The 25,482-nt window shown below is 54.8% G+C and overlaps 1 protein-coding gene across 1 annotated transcript; it reads left to right on the top strand.

Moving 5' to 3' along the window:
- The first annotated feature begins 444 nt into the window (after nucleotides 1–444).
- TSPAN33 (tetraspanin 33) lies at nucleotides 445–25,482 on the top strand. The gene is made up of 8 exons (XM_065423798.1): nucleotides 445–552; nucleotides 17,734–17,791; nucleotides 18,438–18,565; nucleotides 19,661–19,735; nucleotides 20,450–20,545; nucleotides 21,629–21,757; nucleotides 24,420–24,581; nucleotides 25,381–25,482. The coding sequence occupies exons 1-8, from the start codon at nucleotides 445–447 to the stop codon at nucleotides 25,480–25,482; spliced, it is 858 nt and encodes a 285-aa protein (XP_065279870.1).

The following is a 25,482-nucleotide window of genomic DNA, read 5'->3' on the forward strand; positions in this document are numbered from 1 at the left end:
CACGGGCACCCCTTCTCCTGGGCCTGCAGAGCTGGGACATGTTGCTTCTTTAAGAACTTTCCCCTCCCCCACCCTTCTGAGTCCATGCCCTTCCCCTGCCCTCCCCCACCGGGGAGGCAGACGCTGCCCCTTTAAGGCCTGCCCCTCCCCACGGGTCAGGGGCGGGACGCGGCTCGTCTCGCAGGTGTTGCCAGACGTGATTGATACAGAGCGTTCTGAGCAGGGAGGGGCCGCGGCGGGAGTGGAGTGACGGGGAGAGAGCGACCAATAGGGAGGCAGGCGACGGGGTCAGCCGGGCCAATGGGCGGGCGAAGTGGGCGGGACAAGGCTGGGGTCTGCCAGCTGGCGCTGGCACTCGGGATCGATCGGTGGCTGCGGCTGGCCAGGGCGGCCCCGGCTCCCATGGGCCGGCAGTGAGTGAGCGGGCGGGGCGCGCCCGGGGCCATGCCCAGGCGGCTGCCGGGGCCCCCTGCGGGCCCCCACGGGGAGGATTTCTCCTTTGTGAGCCCGCTGGTGAAGTACCTGCTCTTCTTCTTCAACCTGCTCTTCTGGGTGCGTGGGGTCGAGAACTGGGGCGGGCAGCTGGGGGGCACAGGGGAAGGGAGCGGGCAGCTGGGGGGCACAGGGACAGCCAGCCCCGCCCCTTGGCAGAGTGTGGGGGGCATGGTGCGTGTTGGGGGGTGATTCCCCTGTCTGGAGCAATGGGGGTCCAGCAGGGCATGGGGCTCCCAGGGTACTGCCATGCCTGGGGGGCCTGGCAGGGATGATCCCTCAGGGCAGAGGTGTGGGGGGATCTGGAGGGGAGGGCGGTGAGACGTTCCATGGGCGGAGAAAAATGACCCCATAAAATCCAACCCAGTTAATGTTCTCTTCATCCCAGCTCTGTGCAGGGCTCACCTCTCTTTAAGGAGCAGGGTCAGTTTCTTTTTATCCAGGTACTGGAGAAAGCACTCTGTTTTTCCCCTCTTTCTCCCCCCTCTCTCTTTGCCTGCTCATTAATTTTGGCTGGGGGGGAGTTGATATTTTTATTCCGAACAAAACCAGTAGCTGAGATGCTGTCCAGACCAAAATTGTACATGTAAAAAACTTTTCCCTGGGCTTCTGAAAGGAAAACCGAAAGAAGGGGAAAATTCTCATTTACTTCACCTGCACCTGAAAAGGGACTGGCTTCACTTTTGCCAGTGCCCTTCGTGGCTGGCCTTTTGCACCCCAGCATAAAGCTGTTGTGTTCAAATGTTAAAATCCAGGAAACCAGAAACAAAAGGTGTCATAAGTACTCCTGTTCTAGAAACAAAATGCATTTCTAGTCTCAGTAGGTTTCGTAAAACTGTCTGTCTCCCCCACTCCCTCCAACACAGGTGCACGTATGGTAAAGGTTGTCTCTAACCTACATTGTGAGATGTACCCCTTTAAGAAGGGAGTGGTGCTTAGAATAATATATAAAAGGTCACTGAATAGTGATCACATCAGTTCGTTCAGCCTGGATACAGTTATAAAGACAGCAACTCTAACCTGGTATGAACTTGGCTGAGAATTGGGGAACAGCAGATAACGCTACACTTAAAGGGGCCTATTTGTATTTTTGGTGGTTGTTTAGACTTAGACTTTGATTATTGTGTGAAATCGGTCAAAAGCGGTGGGGGGACATGCAAAGGACGTGTCTCACATGCTATGAGTAGTTGGAAAGAACTGTGCTTCATGGACCTTCAGCCACTATCAGCAGTGGTGTCGTGTCAGGATCTGCTGTCCCTTTGGATAACCAGCTGAACGTAAATTTGGACACCTTTTGTCTCTGTTGGTGTTTGTTGCTCTATGCATTTCTATTACACAGGGACCTATGTGGTGCTGCATTATTTGAGACTGTGGAATGGGGTGGCCAGTCAGCTATTGGGTGACTTCTTCCCATATCTCATATACTTGTCTGGTTTCTTTTTCTTTTTTCTTTTCCTTTTCTTCAAAAAAGACCCTTTTAATTAAGGGAGTTAAGAAAAACCTGGTTCTCCTTGCTCTTCAAAGCCTGTAGAATTTACAGGGACATTGACTTTAAAAATCACACATCCCTCTGGGGGTTTTTAAACCCACTTTGGAGCTTTGTTCCTGTCTTATACAGTCAGTTTCCACTTTTGCTTTGTGTGGGTTTTCTTGGGACCGACAGGCCAGAGACAGAGAGAGATTCTTTATTTTTAAAGGAAAAGGTGATTGCTACGCTGCAACATTGGGGACACTACTTTGAATATTTTTAAATCGACTGTCTTTCCAGCTGATGTTGCCTGTTTAATATTAGTAGTAACTTCACTTCACTGTACTAACTGGAGTAATGTCTTGGGGTAAAAAGGTGCTTTTAGAGCTCAGAATGACTACACATTAGGACTGTATGCCCAGACCTACCCTGTAGGCACCGTCAGGTTGGCTGGTTGTTTCCAGTGCTGCTGAGTGAATTTGTTGCCATGTAGAATATCCTTTGCAGTTCAGCCGCTTTGCTCTTTTTCCCAGGTTCGTGTAGTTCAGACAAGTGTTCAGAGCTTACTGGAGTTGCCATAGTCAGAATATCTTTGCTAGGGGACCACAGTGTCTGAGAAGGGATAGACGCAGGCCAGAGGACAAATCAGAGCAGATCTTTCTATCTGGTCAGCCCTGTAAACAGCTCCCTGGTCAGATGTGCCTTCCCCAATGAACTTATGAACCTTACAGCTGTGCCCAGCATATGTGGGGGGCGGTTGCTGGTTGTCTCTAGCACTGTCCTTCCTCTTAACTGGCGAGTCTTTGTTCCCTGAACTGAACATCAGGTTTTCAGTCTCCACAGGTAGCGTTGTGTAGAGAAGACTTGGAGATAAAAGAATTCCTGTAAACTGGTGGGGGCTTCAGAGGAACTCCTTTGATCCGCATGCCAGTGGGGGTCTTGTGCTAGCAATGCACGCGCGTGCATGTACTGTGGTGCTAGTGAAAAGGGTTTGCCTAGCTGCCGAACAGGGACCGCGTGGACAATGGCAGCTTTCCCACAGCCTCCTGCTCATGTTTTCCAACCATGTCCATGGCCACCTTGGAGTAAAAGCAGTTCAGTCTCCATGGCACGTTCGTTCCTTGTCACCTCTGCTGAGAATGTTGGTTAGGAAGGTGACTTTTTGTGGGGTGGCCGCCTGCCCCCTGGAAATGGGGCTGAGATCCCATCTCCTTTCCCAGTGGCCTCCCAAATCCATTGGTGGCTGGCTTTCTCTGGCTGTCTTCATTCTGCACTGCCCTCTGCAGTCCTGGTGCAGTGCCTGTTCCCTCTGAACACTATGGTGTTCTCTCCCTGTAAAATCCCAAGGAGAGGAAGCATCAAATATGGTAGTTTCACAAGATGATTTCATGCCTCTGAATGGACTTGGGCCAGCTCAGTGTAAAAGTGAAATTGACTGACTTCTAGCATAGAATAAACGTACAGCTGGAAATACCTACTGGATCACCCATTTATCTCTCCCGACGCACTTTGAACCCTCCCTTGGCCAATGGTGTTTTCTTTAATAGCTGAGATCCTTAGAGTGGCCCTCTGACTGGGAAGCAAGACCTCACAGGGTTGTCACTTGTAGCTTGCCAGGAACTGCCCCAAAGCCCCCTGTACTTCCAGTCTAGCAGAATCCTCTGCTTCTAGCTTTCTTGCCTTGATATGTTTGTATTGGCCCCCTCTTCAGTGAGCATCTACATCGCTGTCTAGTGGTCAGAGCTGGGGACCGGTGAGTCGGGTGATAGTCCTGGCTTTGCTACTGGACTCCCAGGCCTTGCTACACAAGAAGGGGTTTGCTGGTATACTGGTTTGCTGGCAAAAGGGCTTACACCCCCCAATATAACTGCATCTACACTGGGGTTTTGCCAGCATGACTGTATTCTGTAGAGGTGTATTTATTATTTTGTTCACACTCCGAACCAACACAGCTATTCCAGCAAAACTTAAGTGTAGCTCTAAATACACCTGGCGCAGGCCACAGTAGGTCACTTTCCCTGTCTGTAAAACAGGGATTTGACTCTGAGGAGTTGAGGATTAACTAATTGTCCCTTGCAAAGAACACAGAGTTCTTCTGCCAGAAGGTGCAGCGAGGTCAAATGAGGCTCGCTCTGATAAAGGCTCCAGCCCCAGCTGTATTGGCTCCTAGCCAGGGGGACATCTGTCACCCTCGTGGGTGCAGCTTGGGCGTGATCGGGGCCAGAGGGAACCGAACCTGCCGCCCGAGAGAAGAGTGCATGGAGGAGGACAAGCTCTGGGCAGTTTCTTGCCTCTTCTTGTTATAAGGCACATCCCTGTGTGGTGCTTATTTCTTTGTCCTTCGTCTGGTCTGGTGGGCTTTCACCCCGACGCTTCTCTCCGGCCTGATCGCACTCTGATCTAGAGACAGGGACGGTGGCGGCAAAACGTCCAGGCTCAGTATTGTAGTGGGAGGAGGGAGCCAGCAACTTGGTTGTACTTCCCCTTTGCAAAGGGGAACCAGTGTCCCTCAGAATAGCCTTGGGCTCAGGGGGGCTCCTTTCAGAGCCCACCAGCCCTGCCCCTTGGTTAGCTGGCACTGCTGCTGTAGATGGGCACAGCAATTCCTGGTCAAAAGTACAAACGAATTCCAAGTGTGTGTGCAGGAGTGTCTCCCTCTCCTCCACCCCCCCCCCCACCCCCATCTGCCCTCTTGTAATGCTGCAGAAATGCCGGGGGCTGGAGTGGTGCGGAGCGGGCCCATGGGCCAGGATGAGCATTGCAACCTCGCCACCGGCCTTCCGAATTCATGCAACCCCGTGGAGTCTGTCCTCGCTGCGTACCCCAAGAGAATGATGGGAATTCGGGGGCCGGTGGGGATGGAAAATGTGTGATTCAGGGGATGGCAAAAACCAAAGCGGGGGGGAGTGGCCCCCCTACTTTATAACCCCCACCCCAAACGAAATGCTGTCAGCGTGTGTCTAAGCAGAGACCTGCCAGGCTGAGCCAGCCAGGCCAGGGCTTCCGGTGCTGCTTGCGCGCACCATAATTACTGCTGCCTGCGTTATCCAATTACCTGCCTGGCACTTTCCTTTGCAGCTCATCTAATCCGGTGAGTTGTCGGTGTGATTGTTTTTATTTGGCTTGCCTGGGGAGGAGGTTTTGACAGGTCACAGAGCAGACACGCCTCCCCCCGCCCCCCCCCACCCATGGCAAATAGCACAGGTGGTAAGTAAAGAGTTAAATCAGGCTGGGTGGGTTTAGAGGTTAAGCCAAGGGGCACGGCAGGGGGATACGTTCATTGGGGGAAGCCGTCCCATACCGGCTGAACTGCCCCATGGAGCAGGGCTCTGGTGTGTAACGACTCCTCGGTTCTCAGCAGGGGCGGGCAGAGCCCTGTCCTTGAGTGGAAACCCTGGCTTGTGTTCCCTGCCTGGCCACTGATTGAATTATGGTCCCTCTGGCCGCCCAACGGAGAGGGCGCGCCCCAGCCTTGGGATGCAGATTACAGCACTTTATATAGCTAATGAGCAGCACTGGCAGCTGAACAGAGGAGCGTAATGAGCTCGGGGCAGAGACGGGGCCCCTGGAGGAACGTGGCGGGGATGGGCTGACTCCCACGGGTGTGACTCGCTTTCCGCTGACTTTGTAATGAGATGCACTGACTGGGTGGCTTTGATTATTTTAACTTCCACGGGAAGGAGCTTTGCTTGTGGTGCAGTGAATATTAATGCAGCTGAACACCCCCCCCGCCTCGTAACCCCCCCGCATTCCTGCCCAATCCTGGGCCCTTGACCCCCAGTGCAGTCCCATCCAGGCACTACTGGTAGTTTGAGGAAGAGGGACCCGCTGTCCTGTGACCAGGCCCCTTTGGGGAAGTGCTGCCACCTGAATGCAGTTAAAGAAATGCAGAAGCAGGAGAGGGAAGCATCTGTATAGAATTCCCCTTGCAGAATCTAACTGTAGAGTCTTCCGTATGTTGGGGGGAGGTGCAGGGACTTGGATGCAGTTTGTAAAACTTAGGGGCCTGTATCAAATAGGAAAAATTCCCAGTTTCTTTGGCCCTAACCCACGCCAAGCCCTGTGTGTAGAGATGTGGCTCTGCTCTCAGCAGAGTATCGGGGGTAGCCTTGTTGTTTTTGTGGACACAGACTAACACAGAGTCCGGTGGCACCTTAAAGACTAACAGATTTATTTGGGCATAAGCTTTCGTGGGTAAAAAAACCCACTTCGGATGCATAGAGTGAAAGTTACAGATGCAGGCATTATATACTGACCCATGGAGAGCAGGGAGTTACCTCACAAGTGCAGAACCAGTGTTGACAGGGCCAATTCGATCAGGGTGGATGTAGTCCACTCCCAATAATAGATGAGGAGGTGTCAATTCCAGGAGAGGAAAACCTGCTTTTGTAATGAGCCAGCCAGTCCCTATTCAAGCCCAAATTGATGGTGTTAAATTTGCAAATGAATTTTAGTTCTGCTGTTTCTCTTTGAAGTCTGTTTCTGAAGTTTTTTTTGTTCAAGAATAGTTACTTTTAAATCTGTTCTAGAATGTCCAGGGAGGTTGAAGTGTTCACCTACTGGCTTTTGTATGTTGCCATTCCTGATGTAGCTAATCAGAGTCACCATCTGCTTTGCAGATTTAGGTGCTTGGAAGAGCAAACCCAGGCGAGAGAATTGCTTGCGAAGGATTGACCCCGGCTTAGCGCCGAGTTACAGCAGTAAGGGGGAAGTTAGGGACTGATTCCCAGACGGTGCCCCCAGCTCCTATGGACTTCAGCTCTTGTGACCTGCCTTTGGTCATTGCTTTCTGAGCAGGTCACGATGGGTCTGTCTGCAGTGCCATAAAAGATCAGCGGAAGCGAAGCTCAGAGCCGGGTCACCTGACTTGGCCTCACAGGGCTCAGGCTTCAGGGCTAAAACAGCAATGTAGAAGGTGGGGCTTGCGCTGGAGCCTGGGCCGAGAAACCCTGCGAGGGTGAAGGGTCTCGGATCCCGGGCTCCAGCCTGAGCCCGAATCTCTACTCTGCTTTTTTAGCCGTGCAAACCTGAGTCAGTTGACCCAGGGTCTGAGTCGCCCTGGGGGGGTTTTCTTTGCAGGGTAGACATACCCTGTGGTCCATGCATCCCCGTGTGGGTGGGCAGGAGTCCGAGAAGTGTGTGAAATTATCTCATCCAGCGGCTGGGGCTTCGCGTAAAAGAACGAACCCACCCGAACTCTACAGAGTGGCTGTATTTTGTATATTGCAGATAACAAAACTTTCTCACCAAATGCTCTGAATGTTTAATTGTCTATTGTTTCCCGCGATCCTAGATGTCCGCCTTGGGATTGTATTTTTCCAGCGTGTTAGCACGTCAGAGTCCTTGGGGCTGTACAGACACCTAGGAAGACACCGTGCCTGCCCCCATGAGCTTACGAGCTTAACTAGACAAAACAGACTTGCAGAAATAGGCAGGCAACATACACACGCGTTGTCTGAGGGGGTGTTAAGGCATGTCTAGCCTGTGGGGGTTGGTTTTTGTGTGTCACTTCCCTGCTCCCTTTACCAGCCATTAACATCCATAGATTAGGATGGGGAGCAGGGTGGGGAAGAGGAGCAAAATCATACAAGTCACTTTCGAAAATGTTTGCCTGGGTGTCCTTGATGTCGGTGTTTGCACGTCCGACTCCTAACTTCCTAAAGGGACTTGATTTTTTTTCTGAACACTTCCCTCTGAAAATCAGACCCTGTAAAGGGATGTTCACGCTGCAGCTGGCAGCGAGCTTCCTGGCCCAACTAAACAGACTCGCGTTTCTGGGGTTCGAAATAGCCGTGCGGATGTTGGAGCTGCAGCAGAGACCCCTGAGCCCCAGCCCACCCAACCCCTTAGGCTGAGCGTCCACGCAGCTATTTTTTAGTGTGTTAACGCAAGTGGGGCTGAGGTTACAGACGTGTCCTCAGGTGTCTTAAACTTCCCAATCTTCCACAATCACTAGCTCGCTTGAAAATCTCGGCCACTGACTTATTTTTCTTTAGATAAACTTCCCCATGAGACACTATCAGAGGGTGGCTTTTTAAAATTGTAAACCCCAGGTCAGCTGACAGTACCACGGCTCTCCTGATTGCAGGTGGGGAGCAGTGGGGCATGCCTGTCCCCTAAAAATAATTACAGATAGAGCCGTGTTGCTGAAGAGCCCACGTTCAGCACTGGCTTTACCGAAGCTGCTGCTGCTCCCAGATGATGACAGGTCCCCCGCTCTTTTGGGACGCCTTTAAGCACCGGCAAGAGGCTGCGTGTGTAACTTGCATTACTGCCTCCATGGGAGACCTCTTTGTAACCCCTGTAATTTCAGTCTGTTCAAAATATTGGAAAAGAAAACAAATCTGCTAAGGCAGCGGTTCTCAAACTTTAGCAACCTGAGGACCCCCATTTTGATTTAAAATTTTTCGTGGACCCCCAACCCGACTTCTAATTTTCCCCGGGGGTGCTGAACCCCTGCTCGGCTCCAGACCCTGCCCCCACTCTGCCCCTTCTCCCAAGGCCCCTCCCCCACTCCACCTCTTCCTGCACCCGCTCCACCCCTGACCCTCCCCTTCCCGCCCCCTCCCCCAAGCACGCCCCATCCCCGCTCCTCCCACTGCCTCCCAGCACCTCCTGCGCACCTCCTGCACACCCCTGAACAGCTGTTCTGTGGCGTGCAGGAGGCACTGGGAGGGAGGTGAAGGAGTTGATCAGTGGGGCCGGCGGCCTCGGACATGGCTCATGGACCCCCCTGGAGCCGGATATGACTCGCAGACCCCTTTGTGTACCCTCATGGACTCCCAGGGGCCCGTGGACCCCAGTTTGAGAACCACTGTGCTAAGGAGATGCTTTAGAAAATAGAACGGTGGTTTTGGGGGGGGAGATGGTGAAGGGGGCTGTCAGTAGCATAATGCCCAGCACGTTAAAATCTTGTAAAGGATTTTACCAAAAAATGCTGAGTGAATTTCAGTCCCTGCAGAAGACCAGCATATGGTGTCTATATATCCCTTCAGCCCCTTATTGTTTGCAAAAAGAACAAGGAGTACTTGTGGCATCAGGCTTTGCTAAAATGCTTTAATAATCTAACCAAGGGAAGGACACACTGTGAAATGACTCGTATTTAGGCTGTGTCGCTTTAAAATCGAAAGCGTGGCCTGCCCCGAGCGCTCACGCCACAATGTTCTCTTTCTCCTGCTGTGCGAAGGCTGCTGTTGGATGTCTCTCCCCCAGCACAGATCTCTTTCCTCTTCTGAGAGCCATTATGCTGGCTGAATCGCTCTGGCTGCCTTTTGAAAAGCCCTGGCGTGCTTGTTTGCCTGCTGCGCCCCCTCCACCACCTCCAGACTAGTTCCTTGCGTTTTCGACTTCTCTCTGGCTTATAAACGCCCTCTGTGTCGGGGCCTCCTGATATTCCCCGGCAGCTGCAGCGGCCTGCACCTGGGTTGTGGTGTTCACGGGTGCGGTGGGGGAGGGAAGGGGTGCCCCACAGAGGTGCTGGGCCCTCAGGCAGTGCCGGGGTTCCTTTGGTCCGAGAGAATTGTATCCCGGGCGTGCTCGGAGTGTGAGGCGGGCGTGCAGCGTGTCAGCACTAGTGAGCCAGGGAGCACGTAGTGCAAAACGCGACGGCCTGGGGGGATAAAATGGGTCTGAATGGGACGAAGACAGATTGCCACCAGAAAAAGAAAATCTTGGTTCACACGGGATGAAGTGAAACTGCAGCTGGAATTCCTGCTGCAGCTCGGATGCTGTCCTGGCCTTCCCCTGGCTGTTTTTCTGGCCCTTCCAAGCTCCCTGCTAGGCTTGGAGATGCTCATAGCCTAGGAAGGGGTCAAATCCCGTTGGGTATAGGGCCCTGCCTGCCGATACACACGCACTCTTTAAACAGGGACAGGCTCCTTTCAGCCCCTCGAGCAGGGACAGCTCTAAACTCAAGCTGTGTGGGCCTGTTTCCTTTTCAGCTCTTGCGTTTCTCTCCTGCCCACTCTGCTCTGGCCGAGAGACTCTAGCCTGGGGCCGCTGTCCCTTGGGGGGCAGACTGTGCCCCTTTGGAGGTCTCCCAAGGGGAGAAGGGCCCCGTCCCATGGTCTCCAAGGATGCAGCTGGGCCATCACTGCTTCTGAGCTGTGAGCCTCTTGGGGTGTGCAGTGCACCTGGGCGTCAGACCCTTCGGGGGAAGCGGAGGGGACTGCGCCACAAGCTGCCTACGCATCCCACCTCGCTTGTCTCCCCTGGGAGAGTTCGTGCAGTGCCTCCGAGTTGCTGCTGCAAGCTCCATTCACTTCACTGGCCCTCACTTGGGTGTGATCTGCCCTATGATTCCTGGGCCAGCACCTGGGGTCTCGTGGCTTATCCCCCTCGTGGCCTGTCGGCCCATCTGGGGCCGGAAACATACGTGGGTTTCTGCACCGAAGTCAGCAAGGGCCATCGGTGGCTCTGAGCCGTGTTGCTTTGTCAGCGGGTTTGGCTGGAGGTGGCCGGCGAGAATGGACGATAAAGGGTGCCAGGGTATGCTGGCATCGCAGCAGGCTGGCAGAAGCATCTGCAGTTCAGGCTGGGTAGCTGAGCCCTCGGTCCCAGTTGCTGCTTGCTTGGCGCCCGTGATCCGTCACTCAGCCATGTCTGTATTGGAGCGTTAAAGCAGGCACCGTGCGCAGTTCTCCAGAACTCAGTGCGTGAATGGCTGGGGGTGGGGAGGGGCTGAGTCATTTACATACATTAAAATGTTGTCACTCGTCCCAGGCGTAACTTTGCATCACTCCAGTGGAGTTGGGATTTCTTCTGACCTGGGTTCAGATAGCCGCACTGCTGCGGGGGGGCGTCTGGTGCAGGGTAGGCGCGGAACGGCCTTCCCCGGCGTTTTAACCACCATGTGCCCCAGGCCTGCTCTGTGCAGGGTTAGTTGCCGAAGGTGGCTGAGGCGCCGGTGGATGCGGATGCAGATGAAGGCAGTAGGGGATTTTTCGGGAGGGGAATGGCCTGGCGCAGACACCGCCTACAGTGTGACTTGCGTGTGAAATGACTGGCAGTCTGGAGGCCTGGGGAGCTCTCGGCATCTGTGGGTCTGTGTAAAGGGCTCTAATGATCAAGAAAAGGTGGCACCATGGGGCTCTGCATTTTTTTTTTTCTATCAGGAAACTGCTTCCACTTGGAGGTCTCCAACTGATTCTTTTTTCCCCCGTTGCCTCCCCTGTCGTGTGTGAAAACCCAGCCGTTCTCTTTGCCTCGCACACGATCCCAAGTAACCTGCCGTCTGAATCTAGCTAACGCGTCAATTGATTTGATGATTCGCTTCTGTTTAATAGCCCAACCTACTGCATTGCATCCTAGTGCTGTACAAAGCCAGCTCTGGCTGCTGCCCTGGCAGCCCAGCGACGCGGCTGCTGGGTAGGTCATTGGCAGCAGAGATCGAACCAAAGACCTCTGGATCTAAAGACCCCAGGTCTGTAAGCTAAGGCGGTAACAAGCTCGTCAATGTCTATATATGGCCCAGCTACCAGCAGAGGGGAGCAGACCGCCGCACTGAGTAGGTGTGGATAACGCTAACACTAATTCAGGTGGAGCTGAACCAGTGGGAGCAATGCTGAGAAAGTTGTGCAAAAATCTCTCTAGTGTAGTACAGACTCCGGGGTGCCACCGTACTGAACAGGTGGGGTTTGCGTGGCAATTGAAAGGAGCAGAGAGCTTGATCTAAACTGTGTGTGTTCCGGGCATACAGGCCATAGGGGTGCAAGTGGGGAAAACCTGCTGGGGTAGGAGGCAGAATAGATTTCCTCCTCTAGCTGTCTGGGTTCTGCAGGGCTGACTGGGATAAATGCGTGTATGAGAACCAATACAGCTGAGATAGGCTGGGTGAAAAAGGTCCCTTTTCTCTCCCGCCTGTAGCTGCACTTCAGATCAGACTTAAGCCAAAATTTAGACTCTGTAAAAGTGTGTGTGTGTGTGTGTGTGTATTATTTTCCTAATTGCCTAGTGGCCCCAACCAAGATCGAGGCCGCGTTATGGTAGGAGACAGCCTTCGTGCGGAAGAGCTTGCAAGCTAAATGGACATAACGGGTGGGAGGGGAAATGGAGGCACGGGGCGGGGTTGTGTTGCATCCGTGGCTGCACAGAGGCTCTGGGGCAGAGCTGGGGGGTGGTAGGATTTTTTTTAGAGTCTACGCTTCTCCGGGCACCAACTCTGTCCGTCTTGATACGGGGCTGAGTGCTTGGATGGTGCTCGGATAATAAAGGGTGTTTAAAATGCCTAGATTAATGTTTAACATGGGGCTGTCCTGTTTGAAATGTAAATGCTGGCGGCTGTTTTTTTACTTCCGTGTTGCACTCCGAAGAAGCAGCAAAGCATCGCCCCTGGGGTGAGGGTGCTTTAAACCCCCAGAACCTGTTAGCCTCCTAACTCCACCTTAAGCTTCCCAGGAAAGCTGTCCCGCTCACATGCTTGGCTCCTGCCCGCTCAGCTGGGCCGCCTGGCGTTCGGGCTGGTTTCAGCACAAGGCCGGTCAATGAGCACTCGGGCCTCGCCTAGCCTCCTGTCCCATGTGCCCGAGGGCTGGGTCGGCTATTTCTCACGGCTCAGGCGGCTGGGAGGTGTGTCTGAGTGACGCAGAGAGCAGCTCTGGCCTTGGGCCCAGCCCGTCCTCTGGTGAAATGCTAACAGCAGAGTATAAACCAGAGAGTGAACTCCCCTCTGTGTGTCTGGGGCTGGTATGGAGCAGCTGGACAAGGAGCCAGGGATGCCTGCTTTGAGACTGCCGCTCCCCATCACAGGTACAAGACAAGGGAGCCGTCGCTGTGCTGTGGCAGCAGACTGGCTCTGCGCCCTGCCGGGGCTGGGTGGGATTGTTATGGCCCCCAAGAGACCTCTGCTAGGGACTCGGGCTGGTTTGGTGACCCACTGAGCACCTCCTGCAGGAAAGGGGCTGCTGCCCCTCCAGCCATGCAGGTGAAGTGACTCCAGGTAAGTGGAGGATGGGGAGAGGCCACAGCTGTGGGTGGGTGGGTAGATAGGGCAGAGATGCGACCAGCCCCAGAGGGATGGGTGGTCACTGCTTGAGCAGGTGGGGCAGGGGGTAACCTCATGACTTCAGGAGTGAGCGAGCGATTTGCTGCTGTTACAGTGCAGGTCTCCCCTCCTCTCTGCCCTGAGGGCTCAACTCCTTCCTGGGCTAGCAGGAGCCTCCCGCATCCAGGCTGGTGAGGCAGAGGAGACGTGATGTGTCCCGTGTCTGGCTCTGGTGCTTTTCCAAACCCCACAGAGTCTTTGGGGGGGTGGGAGGTACTGGAAGGGGGTGGACTGACTCCCATCTCTGGAGGGAAGCGAACACCCCCCTAGTGCTGAGCAGTTCCCCAGCAAAAGGGGAAGCCGCAATAGCTGCGATTTCCCTCTGCCCCTCCAGGTACAGGCTAAGGTGGCGTTTTGTGCAAGGCCCAGTGGGTGCCCAGCCCATGGACTCGGGCACCGTGGGGTCAGGGAGAACGTCCCGTCTGGGCGTGCCATGCCAGTGCGGGCGTTGGCCTGTCTGAGTAAGTGGCTGGTCCCTGCCGGGGTGGGCGTGTGGATCTCCCATCCCTGGATGGCCTGGGGAATGGGTCACTGTGCAGGGCACGGCCTGGCCCTACGCTATCTGGGAGAGCTGCTTCAGCTTGGGGGGCTGACTGGACAGCTTGGGAGATTTCTCCCCTTTTCCTGCCCCCGGTGCTTTAGCTGTGGGTGAGGGAGGCAGGGAGCTGACCCTCCGCCCAACCCCTCCCAAGAGTTGGTGCCTCCCTGTCCGCGATCTTGTGGCAGTCTCTGTTTCTGAGGCTGGTGCCCAGGGCTCCATCAGGCTGAGCAGCCGTCACGTCGCCTCCCACCCCTGCTCGCAGCCTCCCTTCCATCGGGAGAGGTCCCTGGTGCTGAGGTTCCTCGTGGGAAGCTCGAGCTGCCGCAGGGTGTGGCCAGGCATCCATCTTCCCCTCTCCCCATGGCGGTCGGGGCTGGGCAGGGCGAGGCGCGTCTCCCGTCCCTTGCTTTGTGGTGCGTGAAGGACAAGTGCCTCCTGCTCCGTGCGCCTGGCATCTCTCATGTCTCGGCTCGGTGAGCCTGGCTAGCGCGCTCCGCATGTGGGGGTTATAACGGGCGGTTAGCTGCCGGGGGGCTCTCCTTGCACCCCTTACCCAAGCCAGGGCACAGAGGGGGCAGCTGCACTCTACTTTCAGCCACTAGGGGGCAGTGGAGACTGGACTGCACCTGGCCCCTCCAAGTCAGAATGAGACCCGTTAGCCAGGCAAGGGATGTGCCGCTTCCCCTGCACCTGCTCTGTGTGATGAGGCCTCCCTGCCTGCGTAGGGGTGGCCCTGTCCTCCGGGGAGACCAAGCTGCTTTCTGCCTGGGAGAACGGGCAGGAAGGGATGTGCGTAAGCTGCTTGACTCTGGCTTGACTCTCCTTCCCCAACCTTTGTGGTCCTGATAGACTTGCCTGTAAGCCTCCATCCCACTCCCAGTCCCTTGGTTCAGAGCTGCGGGGGAGCAGTGAGCGGTGTGTCTTAGCGGGGCAGAGATGCAGGGGCCACAAACACGAGAGAGTTCTCTTGAAACTGCCTGAGTTCACCAGCCTCCGTCTGCCTTCACCCTATAGGCTCCGGGAAAGGATGGCCGCGGTCTGCGCAGGCCCTGCAGCGACGCGTGGCTCTTGGGAGCAGTGCAAAAGGCCCTTGAGGGGTGTTGTATTAATTTAGATGGAATAAAGGGGATATCCTAACCCACTGAACAGTGTTAAACAAGGTTCGCTGTGCAGAGCCCTCAGCCGGCTTAGCACCATGGCAAACGCACCATGTACAAACCATTGTATTTAGTAAAGGTCAAGAAAAGAAGGAAAACCAGCTAAAGCATTTGAAATGTAAAGTATGGAGTCAGGCTTCGTTTTAACAGCCTCCCTTGTTCCCTTGCCCTTGAGCTGCAGAGAGTTTTAGACGGAAACCCTCCTCGTTAGACAGTTTCTTTGATGCTGTCTCAGATGGTGATAACCTTCCTTTTGGAGAACAGAGAAGTCAGTCGAGATGCTGCTGTTAAAGTCCGATCCTGTTTCATCCCAGTGGGTGTTTGGGATTCAGCTGTAGCCAGCAGAGGTGGTGATGCCCTCTGGGGGGGGGGTCCCCTCTCCCTGGGGGGGGTCCTCTCCCTGGTCTGGTCAGGATGTCCCTCAGGGTTAGGAAAGAAGGAATTGGGGTATGTGGCTGACACTGGAACTCGGCCTTGTCATTGGTGCCTCCTGTAATGAGAGACCAATACAGAGAATCCAGCCCGAGGGGAAGCCTTGAGGGACTCTGTTACCTTCCAGCCAGCCGGGGTAGGTCTACCCTGCAATTAGACGCCTGCGTCTGGCCCGTGCCAGCTGATTCAGGCTAAGGGGCAGTTGAGTTGCTGTGTGGAGGCTCAACCCTTCCACCTTGCAGGGTCCTAGAGCCCAGACTCTGGACCAAACCCAAATGGCTAAACAGCCCTTTAGCCCAAGCCCAAGCCAGCTGGCCACGGGTTTTTAACGGCAGCGTGGACGTACCATGCGAGGCCCAAGTGAAGGAAGTGGCTAGCAGAGGCTGCGCAGTCTGGTGGACTGAGCACTGGGCAGGGACTCCTGGGCTCTATTCGCAGCTCTGCCCCAGGCACGGGCCAGCGGCTTCACTTCTGAGCCTCGGTTTCCTCCATCGACAAAAAGCGGGCTAGTGTTTGGGCAGCGCTGTATAAATGAAGGCCTCTTGGTAACAGGTTTTAACAAGGCTTCTCCCCCAGGGGCTGGAGGGGGCCAGCCTTGGTTCTAAGCCTCCTTTTGCAGTGGCATTTAGTGAGGGAGCGCTAAGGCAAGCCACCTGCCTGCTGCCAGCTTCCCCTTTACCTCCCGTGGCTGGCGCCAGCTTCCCCACTGCCTTGCTAGGAGCCTGGTTAGATGCAGGAATCAGACGACCTCTTCCCCTGGGCAGTGATACTCATCTGCCAGTGCAAAGCACCAGGAAGCCTTTTACAGAGCAGTAGGCAAGGGGGCTGTAGGGTCTGCGGATCACGACTGCCGCCTGCCTGTGGAACAGAAGGAATCCACTTCCACTCCGACCGGCTAGTTCCTGACTATGGCGGTTGGCTGTTCCAGGATGAACAGAACTGCGGGAGAGCAGCATTGCTTGAAATGCTGCTGTTTTATTCAGCCAGCCCGGCATGGCGTCCCTGGGCAGGAGGGGGAAGTGTGTGTGTGTGAGAGAACCTGGAAAGTATATGGCACCCCCCCCCCCCCCACACACACACACGTGGATTGGCTGCAAAGCATCACTCCAGGCGTTAATTCCGTGTGTGGGTGGGAATCCAGGGTTGGTGAAAGGAGCTGGCTGACGGCCCTGCAGAGTGAAGTCCCTGCCCGCAGAGAAGAGGATAACGCGTCCCCGGTGCTTGGATCCCCCGTCGGGGTGAGAGGGGCGTGCATTCTGTAGGGCCCATCCAGTCCTTGCCGTCCGCCTGCCGTGGGGGCGTGTTCTGTGCATACTTGTCCCCTAGGGACTGGGCACCGTGATACTCGGCATTCTGAGCCCTGTGGCTGATGGGTGCTTTACGAAGCTCGGTCAGTACCTGCTGACAAAGGAAAACTGAGGCATAAAGTGACTCATTCAAGGACACCCAGCAGACTAATAGCGGCTGTGGGTAGAGAGCCCATGGGCCCTATCCATACTGCTTAGTGTTAAAGGGCTTTCCCGTCACCCTCTCCCCCGGTTCTTGTCACGCACACAGCAAGCCTGATCTCAATTTCCTGTTCTTCCATTTCCTGTTTGACCCCAGTTTATATAGTAATATTCTCAGCTAGACCTTAACCCATCATTTTACTGAAATTTAACTAACTAATCCCAACATATGGTAACACAATTCTCTAACCAGTTATATCCCACTCCCCTAATTAACTTACACCTAGCAAACTTAATTATACAGCAGACAGAAACAATTAGAGAACCAGACAGATTTAACAATAGAAAAGTGGGGGCCATAAAGATAAAACAATACAGAAATGAGGGTTTCACAACCACAACCATTGATGAGTGATTTCTTGCAGGTGGGATGCTATCGAACCACGTTTTCTTTAACCATCTTAAGATCTGTTTCTTTATCTGGTGGTGATGGGCACTATCAGGACAGGATCGTCTTCCTAACAGCCCAATAGCACCTTATTTCAGTGTGACTGGTTTGGGATGGGAGGATGTGACTGTTCGCTTCCCAGCTTATGGCTGCCCCTGCTGCTTAGCCGAAGGCCTTAGCCTAAGAACCAGGCCTCAGACTCTCCTAGTGAGCGAAGGCCCAGACACAGGCGGACTGTGATTTTGACTCTTTGTTTGTATACCCCTGTAACTAGCTAAGTGATAAAAATACACCTAAGTTCTTAAAGTACAGGCCTTTACTGACCTGCCTGTAATAGGGTGACCAGATGTTCCGATTTTATAGGGACAGTCCCGATTTTTGGGTCTTTTTCTTATATAGGCTCCTATTACCCCCACCCCCTGTCCCGATTTTTCACACTTGCTGTCTGGTCACCCTAGCCTGTAATCTATATTGTAACACTTAGCAAGGCCCCAAGCACCCCTCGGATGGTGGTAACTTTCAGCCTTGGCTGGGCTGACCGGGATTTGAACTTGTGCCTATGGGGGGAGGGGTCCTTATCCTATTGCCGATCCCCTGAGCCCTCTGGAGGCCCCCAGTGCCCTCTCCTCATTTAGGGACACTGCATGTGTGGGTTGAAGGCCTGAGCAGGCGGCTGGCTCTGAATCTCCACGTCCTGCCTCCACAGATGATCTCGATGGTGATGGTGGCCGTGGGCATCTACGCCAGGCTGATGAAGCATGCAGGTGAGCGACTGGCGCCTTCCCCTTGCCCCAGGTCTGTGCTGGGGCTCTGGGATCTCTCCTTCTGGTGGGAGAGGACCCCGGAGACTGGCTGCCCTGGAAGCAGACGGGTTTGAGGAGGAGAGCGGAGCCTTTCCCTGGGTCTGAGACTGGAACGCAGCTAGGGGGGGGGTGAGGTCTCCGTGTGGAGAGCGCGGCCCGCTGCATGTGGCAGACATCGTCTGGGGTGAGAGGGGAGAAGCTGCCGCTCTTGTCCAGTGAAACAGGGCTTGGACGCGTCCCCCCCTCCACCCCTGCTTGTCACAGGCCTGCTCAGATCTGGGGCCCTTGTCCATCGCCAGATAAACCTCTGGTCTCGGGGCCGCGTGGAGTTACGGCAGCCTGATCTGGGCTTGTTCCTTCTCGCCCCGGGGCCAGAAGCACTGGAGAGGCCTGGGGAAAGGCGTCGCTAGTGGCTGGCTGGCTCTGGAGCGGCCCGTTGCTGCAGGGATAATGGGAGAGGCTGGGGCCCCAAAGGAGCCTTCCCTCAGCCCCACCCCATAGAGCCGTCTCCTTTGGATTCCTTTAGCGGGCAGGGTGGTGCAGCTGGACTAACAGCTCTGCGCTCTCCTGTCCTCTCTCCCCCACCCCCTCTGCTACCGCCTGGCAGAGGCGGCCATGGCCTGCCTCGCGGTGGATCCCGCCATCCTACTCATCGTGGTCGGCATCCTGATGTTCCTGATCACCTTCTGCGGCTGCATCGGCTCCCTGCGTGAGAACATCTGCCTGCTGCAGACGGTGAGGGGACGGGAGGCTGCGGGAGCCCAGCCTGGGCCGGGGGGGAGAAGGGGACAGTCGTATGGCGGTTATAGTCAGGACAGGGGATGGGAAGCCTCATGGGGACCCCGCTGTCTACCTGGGCCTGCAGAAACCGCGAGGAGTGGGCTGGGGGTTCCCCCCTCAATGACTGGCACCTCGGGCAGCCGTCAGGACTGATGGGACCCAGGGTCTCTCTGCTCTGTCTCCCATTTCCTTCCCCCACCCATTGGTGTGAAATCTCAGCTGGTGCCCAGCCATGCTGATGACAGGAAAGCTCGTGGTTCCCTCTAGTGGCCAGAGCTGGGGAACTCCTGCACCCCAGGAGGTACTTAGCCATGCGCCTCCCAGGAAAACTGACCCTTTTCAAAGTGCCTTTAATGGCATTGAGCCGGGTGTCTCGGCTAAAGAGACGGAGGGTTTCTCATTCCTTCACACATCCAGTCAGTTGTTGGTAGGAGCTGCTTGCATAGCTGGGGGAGAACAGACGCTGGAGTCTGTACAGATCTCCTGTAGTTACATACAGCTCTCAATGGTGGATCTGTTTGCTAGCACAGACATGGACAACGCTTTAGAGCAGTGTGGCAAATCCATAGGAGGTGGGTTCTGTCTGATTCAGCCTTGAACCAGCGACCCGGCACGGTCCACTCCAAGAGGTGCCGTCTTTCAGAAGAGATGTAAAACCCAGGCTCTGAGCACTTTGGGATGATCCCAGAGCATATTTTGCAAGAATGAGGTCTTAACTCCACTCTGCCTCTCTGACGTCCCCTGCAGTTTCAAAAAGTGACTGTTTCTCTCTTCCTGTCCCAATCTTCTGTGCATTGTTAAGCAGCTGCTCTGTTCCACCCCAGAGGTGGCTGCATTTCAGTGCTGGGTGAAGTGGTCAGTAGATAGGAATCGGTAAAAAAGGCACTACAGGACTATAATGTGACGGGCCTGGAGTCCTGCTGCCCTGTGACCTTGCAGCTTCAAGCGTCCCTGCTTGGGTCATGGTGCGCAACTCTGGCTCCGTAAAAGATGGTGCATTGTTGCCTCTTCGGTGGCAATTTGCTGACGGCTGTTTTCTCTCTCCTGCAGTTCTCAATCTGCCTGACCATAGTCTTCCTGCTGCAGCTGGCAGCTGGAGTGCTGGGCTTTGTCTTCTCTGATAAGGTAAATACACCAGAGAGCTGGGGTGAGCATTGTTCTTTTGAGGTGGTGGGTTGGTGGGGGGAGGAGAAGGATGCCCCATCATAACTGGAGGACCAGTCCTGGATTGGCAGGGAGCTGCGCGAGAGGACAGAATAGATTTCTTCCCTTGCTAAGCTGCGATTCTCCAGGGAAAGGTGGTTCTACGTGGGGACGGAGGGCCAAAGAGGCCGAACCGCAAATGGGAGGCGAGGTGTCTGGGGGTGAACAGAGACTGTTCTCTCTTTTTAAAATCTTATTTAAATGAAAAAGTTTGTTTTGATCCAAGGCTTCCCCAGCAGACTTGGCGACCCAAACGCATCAGCCTTCTGCTGGGGCGTGGGCACCAGAGTGCAGCTGGCTGGGTGGGTCTGCCCCAGGGTTTGGTCCCTGACCTCGTTGTCTTTCAGTGGCCAGTGTTTTGGTTTCCAGTATGTCCCCCGCCTCACCCCAAACAAGTGGAGGGGGCAGGGATGGATGGGCTGGGGTGAGGCCACTGGCCTGCGATGCAGGGAACCTGGGTTCAGGTCCCTGGCTCCACATGTGATCTAGAAACTGGGGGTGACGCCCGCCCGTCAGGCAGCTGTGAGGTTAAATTGTAGGGGAGGAGGCACTCGGACACTGAAGTGGGCGAGGGGCGTGCAAGCACCTAGGTAGGAGGGAAATCTCCCTGGCGACCTCTTGGCGTTCCTCCCCCAGGCACGCGGGAAGGTGAGCGAGATCATCAACAACGCCGTCGTGCATTACCGGGACGACCTGGACCTGCAGAACCTCATCGACTATGGGCAGAAGGAGGTGGGTCCCGTTAAAGAGCCAGCACGCGTGGCCCTCGGCCGGGTCTCCTGCCTCCTATGGAGTGACTGGCCCTGGGCGAGCTCTCTGGCCTCCTCCGTGATGGGGATAGCTGGGTCTCCCCGCCCCGTAGCAGGGACGGCTGGTCCTCGGCCAGGCCTGGGGTGCGGTCCGGGCCCTCCAAACTCTCTCGTGCGCTGTTCCCCTCTCTTTAAAACATCCCTGAAATCATCTCTCCTGCCTTGATCCGAGTTCCCTTTCAAAGCACGTAACACGGTCGGTCTCTCCTCGCCGAGGCTGCAGGGCCAGGATCTGCTCCCCTTCGTCCCTTCTTGGAGCAGTGGGCGCGGCTGTCCACGGTTCTCTGGTTCCCTTTCGTTGTCCATCAGACCCCATTCCACTAGTCCCACATCCTTCTGCTTCTTTGTGGGCCCACATCTTCCGGCGGGAGGGCGGTGCCATCGCAGACCACACCCCTCCCAGTTTGAGTCCAATCGTGCTAGTCACAAGTACCCGCCGAACTCTCTCGTGTACGCACACATGCTTCTTTGTTCTCCTACCGCGGGCTTGGTCCCAGGACGGTGGTGCAGCTGGCGTTGCACATCTGGAGTCTAAATATACTCCCACCCCTCTGCTCAGAGACCCTTTGTCCCCCAGAGCCCTGTTCTCCCATTTCCATTGCTGTCTATAGGCCATGAGAAATGTTGGATTGGGGATGGAGGCTGGAGGGAATGTGGCTAGCGCTAGAGAAATACAATCATGTTTCCTTTAGAGTTCCCTGTCTTTTGCTTTCGCCCATGGTCTCACCCTGGCAAAGCATGAAGCCACGTTACAAACCAGTTTAAATTTGATCCAAACTGACAGTCTCTCTGGTTCTTATGGTTTCTTCTCCATGGGGAGTAATGTATGTATTTAAGTCTTTCATTCCCCTGCTACATCTGTTTTTAAGCTGTTGTTTATGTAGGACCTACTAAAACATTAAAAACCCATTCAAATTGACCTGGCCTCTCTTTAAAGACATGCCCTTTGAGATCTGCCCAGTTTCTCCTTCCCTGGCCCTCTTTGACCTGTGCTGTCTCGTTACAGTTCAGTTGCTGTGGGGGTGTCTCCTACAAGGACTGGTCCCAAAACATGTATTTCAACTGCACTGCTGACAACCCCAGCAGGGAGCGCTGTTCTGTGCCTTATTCTTGCTGCCTGCATGCAGCTGACCAGGTAAGAGCAGACGCACTGTTCTGCTGGGAACAGGACTTCTCCTTGCCACCCTCAAATTCTGGTGACTGCCCTGCACTCAGGGCCAAGGAAGTCTCTAAGCTGGGTAGCTGAGTAGCATTGGACGACTCCTCCATGTGCCCTCTGCCATTCTTAAAAAGGGGAATGAGGACAACCTGGGGAATTACAGACCAATCAGCTTAACTTCAGTACCCGAAAGATAATGGAGTAAATAATGAAGCAATCAATTTGCAAACATCTAGAAGATAATAAGGTGATAAGTAACAGCATGGATTTGTCAAGAACAAATCATCTCAAACCAACCTGATAGCTTTCTTTGACAGGGTAACAAGCCTTATGGATAGGCGGGAAGCGGTAGATGTGGTATGTCTTGACTTTAGTAAAGCTTTTGATACTGTCTCGCATGACCTTCTCATAAACAAACTAGGGAAATACAACCTAGATGGAGCTACTATAAAGTGGGTGCAGAACTGATTGGAAAATCGTCCCCAGAGAGTAGTTATCAGTGGTTCATAGTCATGCTGGAAGGGCATAACAAGTGGGGTCCTGCAGGGATCGGTTCTGGGTCCGGTTCTGTTCAATATCTTCATCAATGATTTAGATGATGGCATTGAGAGTACACTTGCAGAGTTTGCGGACGATACCAAGCTGGGAGGGGTTGCAAGTGCTTTGGAGAATAAGATTAAAACTCAAAATGATCTGCACAAACTGGAGAAATGGTCTGAAGTAAATAGGATGAAATTCAATAAGGGCAATCAGCTGCACACACACAAAATGGGAAATGACTGCCTAGGAAGGAGTACTGAGGAAAGGGATCTGGGGGTCATAGTGGATCACAAGCTAAATATGAGTCAACAGTGTAACGCTGGTGCAAAGAAAGCAAACCTCATTCTGGGATGTATTCGCAGAAGTATTGTAAGCAAGACACGAGAAGTAATTCTGCTCTGCTCCGCACTGATACCACCTCAACTGGAGCATTGTGTCCAGTTCTGGGCGCCACATTTCAGGAAAGATGTGGACAAATTGGAGAAAGTCCAGAGAAGAGCCACAAAAATGAATAAAAGTCTAGAAAACATGACCTCTAAGGGAAGATTGAAAAAATTGGTTTTGTTTAAACTGGAGAAGAGAAGCCTGAGAAACTGATATAACAGTTTTTCAAGTACGTAAAATGTTGGTACAAGGAGGAGGGAGAAAAATTGTTCTCCTTAACTTCTGCGGCTAGAACAAGAAGAAATGAGCTTTAAATTGCAGCAAGGGAGGTTTAGGTTGGACATTAGGAAAAACTTCCTAACTGTCAGGGTGGTTAAACACTGGAATAAATTGCCTGGGGAGATTGTGGAATCTCCATCATTGGAGGTTTAAGAGCGGGTTAGACCAACACCTGTCAGGGATGGTCTAGTTATTACATAGTCCTGCCCTGAGTGCAGGGGACTGGACTAGACGATCTCTCAAGGTCCCTTCCAGTCCTACGATTCTATGAGTCATGTCCCCCATGTGATCCCTGTGCCACCTCCTCTTTAGTGACCTTTGCAGCTTTACAAACCCTCATGCCACTAGGGGGCGCTGGTAGCCGCGTGGCTCCTACAGCTCCAGCTGACCAGGCTGTAGCCATGGCTGGCTGTAGACCCCTCTCCATGCCATGGCCTGGCTGGGTGTGGAAGAAGCTCCCTCAGCTGAGTGACAAGACCATGGTAGGAGGAGAGGGCTGGGGACGCTGTATCGGAGTCGGTGTAGGCCCTGCTAATTCTTCTCCCTCTGGAGGCAGGGTGTCCGGGGGAGCCAGTTCAGATGGCCGGTGCTGCCCTGCCCCAATCGCAGCTGGGAATGGCTATTGTTTCTGAGCCCTAGGGAAAAGGGGATCCGATCACTGATCTTGGGTGATAAACAAGGGGCCTGATTCTGGGGTTTCCCAGGCTCTCACCAGGCACAGGCAGGCTGGGACCTGCAAGGTGCTGGCCCTGTGGTCTCCGAGTGGGTCAGGGAGACCGAGGCTGTGCAAGGGGTGCATACCCTCCCCCTCCCCCCCGCCCCCAGCCCCAGCAGCTCCTACGAGGGGGAGACCCTTGCTGTAGATGCTGGGTGGAAAAGGAGTCCCGTGAAACGTGCATGGCTTGTGTCAGTAAATGCCCCACGGACATGCCGTGGGATGGGAAAGCAGCTCACGTGGGTTCCCGTACGTCATGGCACTTCTTGGCTGCCTCGTCCGTAAGGGATGAGATCCTCTCTAGTCCGCCCGTCCCACAGCCAGACAAGGTGATGCCCTGCAGCCTAATCTCCCGAAAAGTCACAAGCAACGGAGCTTCTGCCCTTTCCCTAGGAGGCCGCACTGGAGCATTCGGCGGAGCCCAGACACTCCAGCGATGGGGGAACTGGGGAGGGCTGGGGGTTGGGCTTGTGGGGGAGAGAGTGTACGGGGAAACCTGATGTTAACAGGGACGTGTTGGCTAAGGAAGCCGGGCCTGTCCCGCGTGCCATTAGGCAGCGGCTTGGGAAAGCCCGACACCCCCCCCCCCAATCCCACAGGCGTGAGAGGGAGCCGGAGCGACTTGCACAGCCCGTGGCGGTGTGTGAGGTGTGGCCACACCAGGCTATCTGTCCCCTGGCGCCCTGGTTCGCTGTCACCTGCCCCGGTGCTTCCCTGCAGGCTGTCATCAACACCATGTGTGGCCAGGGGATGCAAGCCATGAACTATCTGGAGGCCAGCGAGTTCATCTACACCAACGGCTGCATCGACAAGCTGGTGAACTGGATCCACAGCAACCTCTTCCTGCTGGGGGGCATCGCGCTCGGCTTGGCCATTCCACAGGTAGCCCCCACCTCCCCGGGGTGTGCTCTGCTGGGGCCAGAGGGTCTGGTGTTTGCACTCAAACTTTGGGGTGGAGAGGAGTTTTCTGCCCCCCATTAGCTCTGGCGGAAGGGAGCAAGGGACAGGCCCAGCCTACTCAGAATAGCCCCCATGCCCCTGCAGGATAATGAGAGCCAGGTTATCTGGAGCAGGGGTCGTCATCTGGATGAAAAGGGAATGGCCCCTTAGATCTGAAGCCAGGGTATTGGGCACTCCTAGATCTGAGGGGTGTAGCCTGTAATTTGTGCGCACGCATGAATTCACGCCCCCGCATCAGTGGTGGGTCTGGGATGCTAGAAGCATTCAGACTGGGAAGGACTGTTCCCCACCCCCCCAGGTCACGTTTTGACTTTGTGCGTGTAACTGGGGGGAATCCTGAGGAAGCCTCGGATTGCATGGTGCCTTGGGCTGAGGAGCGTGGCAGAGCTGTGTGTGGGAGCCCGGGGCTGGAACAGGCTGCGATCGGGATCGGCAGAGTTACTGGGCGTGGAGGGAGCCCTCGCCTGGCCCGCTCACCCCTTTACCGGCTCCAGCCTGGGCCATCTCTCTCTCCCAAGCACCCAACATAAACGACGGATATTCTCGTCAATAGCCGTGCGTTTGTCCCTTGGCGAGAGCTTTCTAATTGGCTGAGCCACAGGCGGGGAGCGCACCGATTGGCCAGCGAGGATGCCGGCCGTCCCCGGTTGGAGCAGCGAGCTCGCCTGTGCCTGAGCCCTCCCAGGTCTGTTCAGCCTGTGGTGCTCTCCTCTCCTTGCAGCTGGTGGGAATCCTGCTCTCCCAGATCCTCATCAACCAGATCAAAGACCAGATCAAGCTGCAGCTCTACAATCAGCAGCACCGAGCAGATCCTTGGTACTGA

This window comes from Emys orbicularis, chromosome 1 (genome assembly GCF_028017835.1).
Source record: "Emys orbicularis isolate rEmyOrb1 chromosome 1, rEmyOrb1.hap1, whole genome shotgun sequence".
Classification (NCBI taxonomy): domain Eukaryota; kingdom Metazoa; phylum Chordata; order Testudines; family Emydidae; genus Emys; species Emys orbicularis.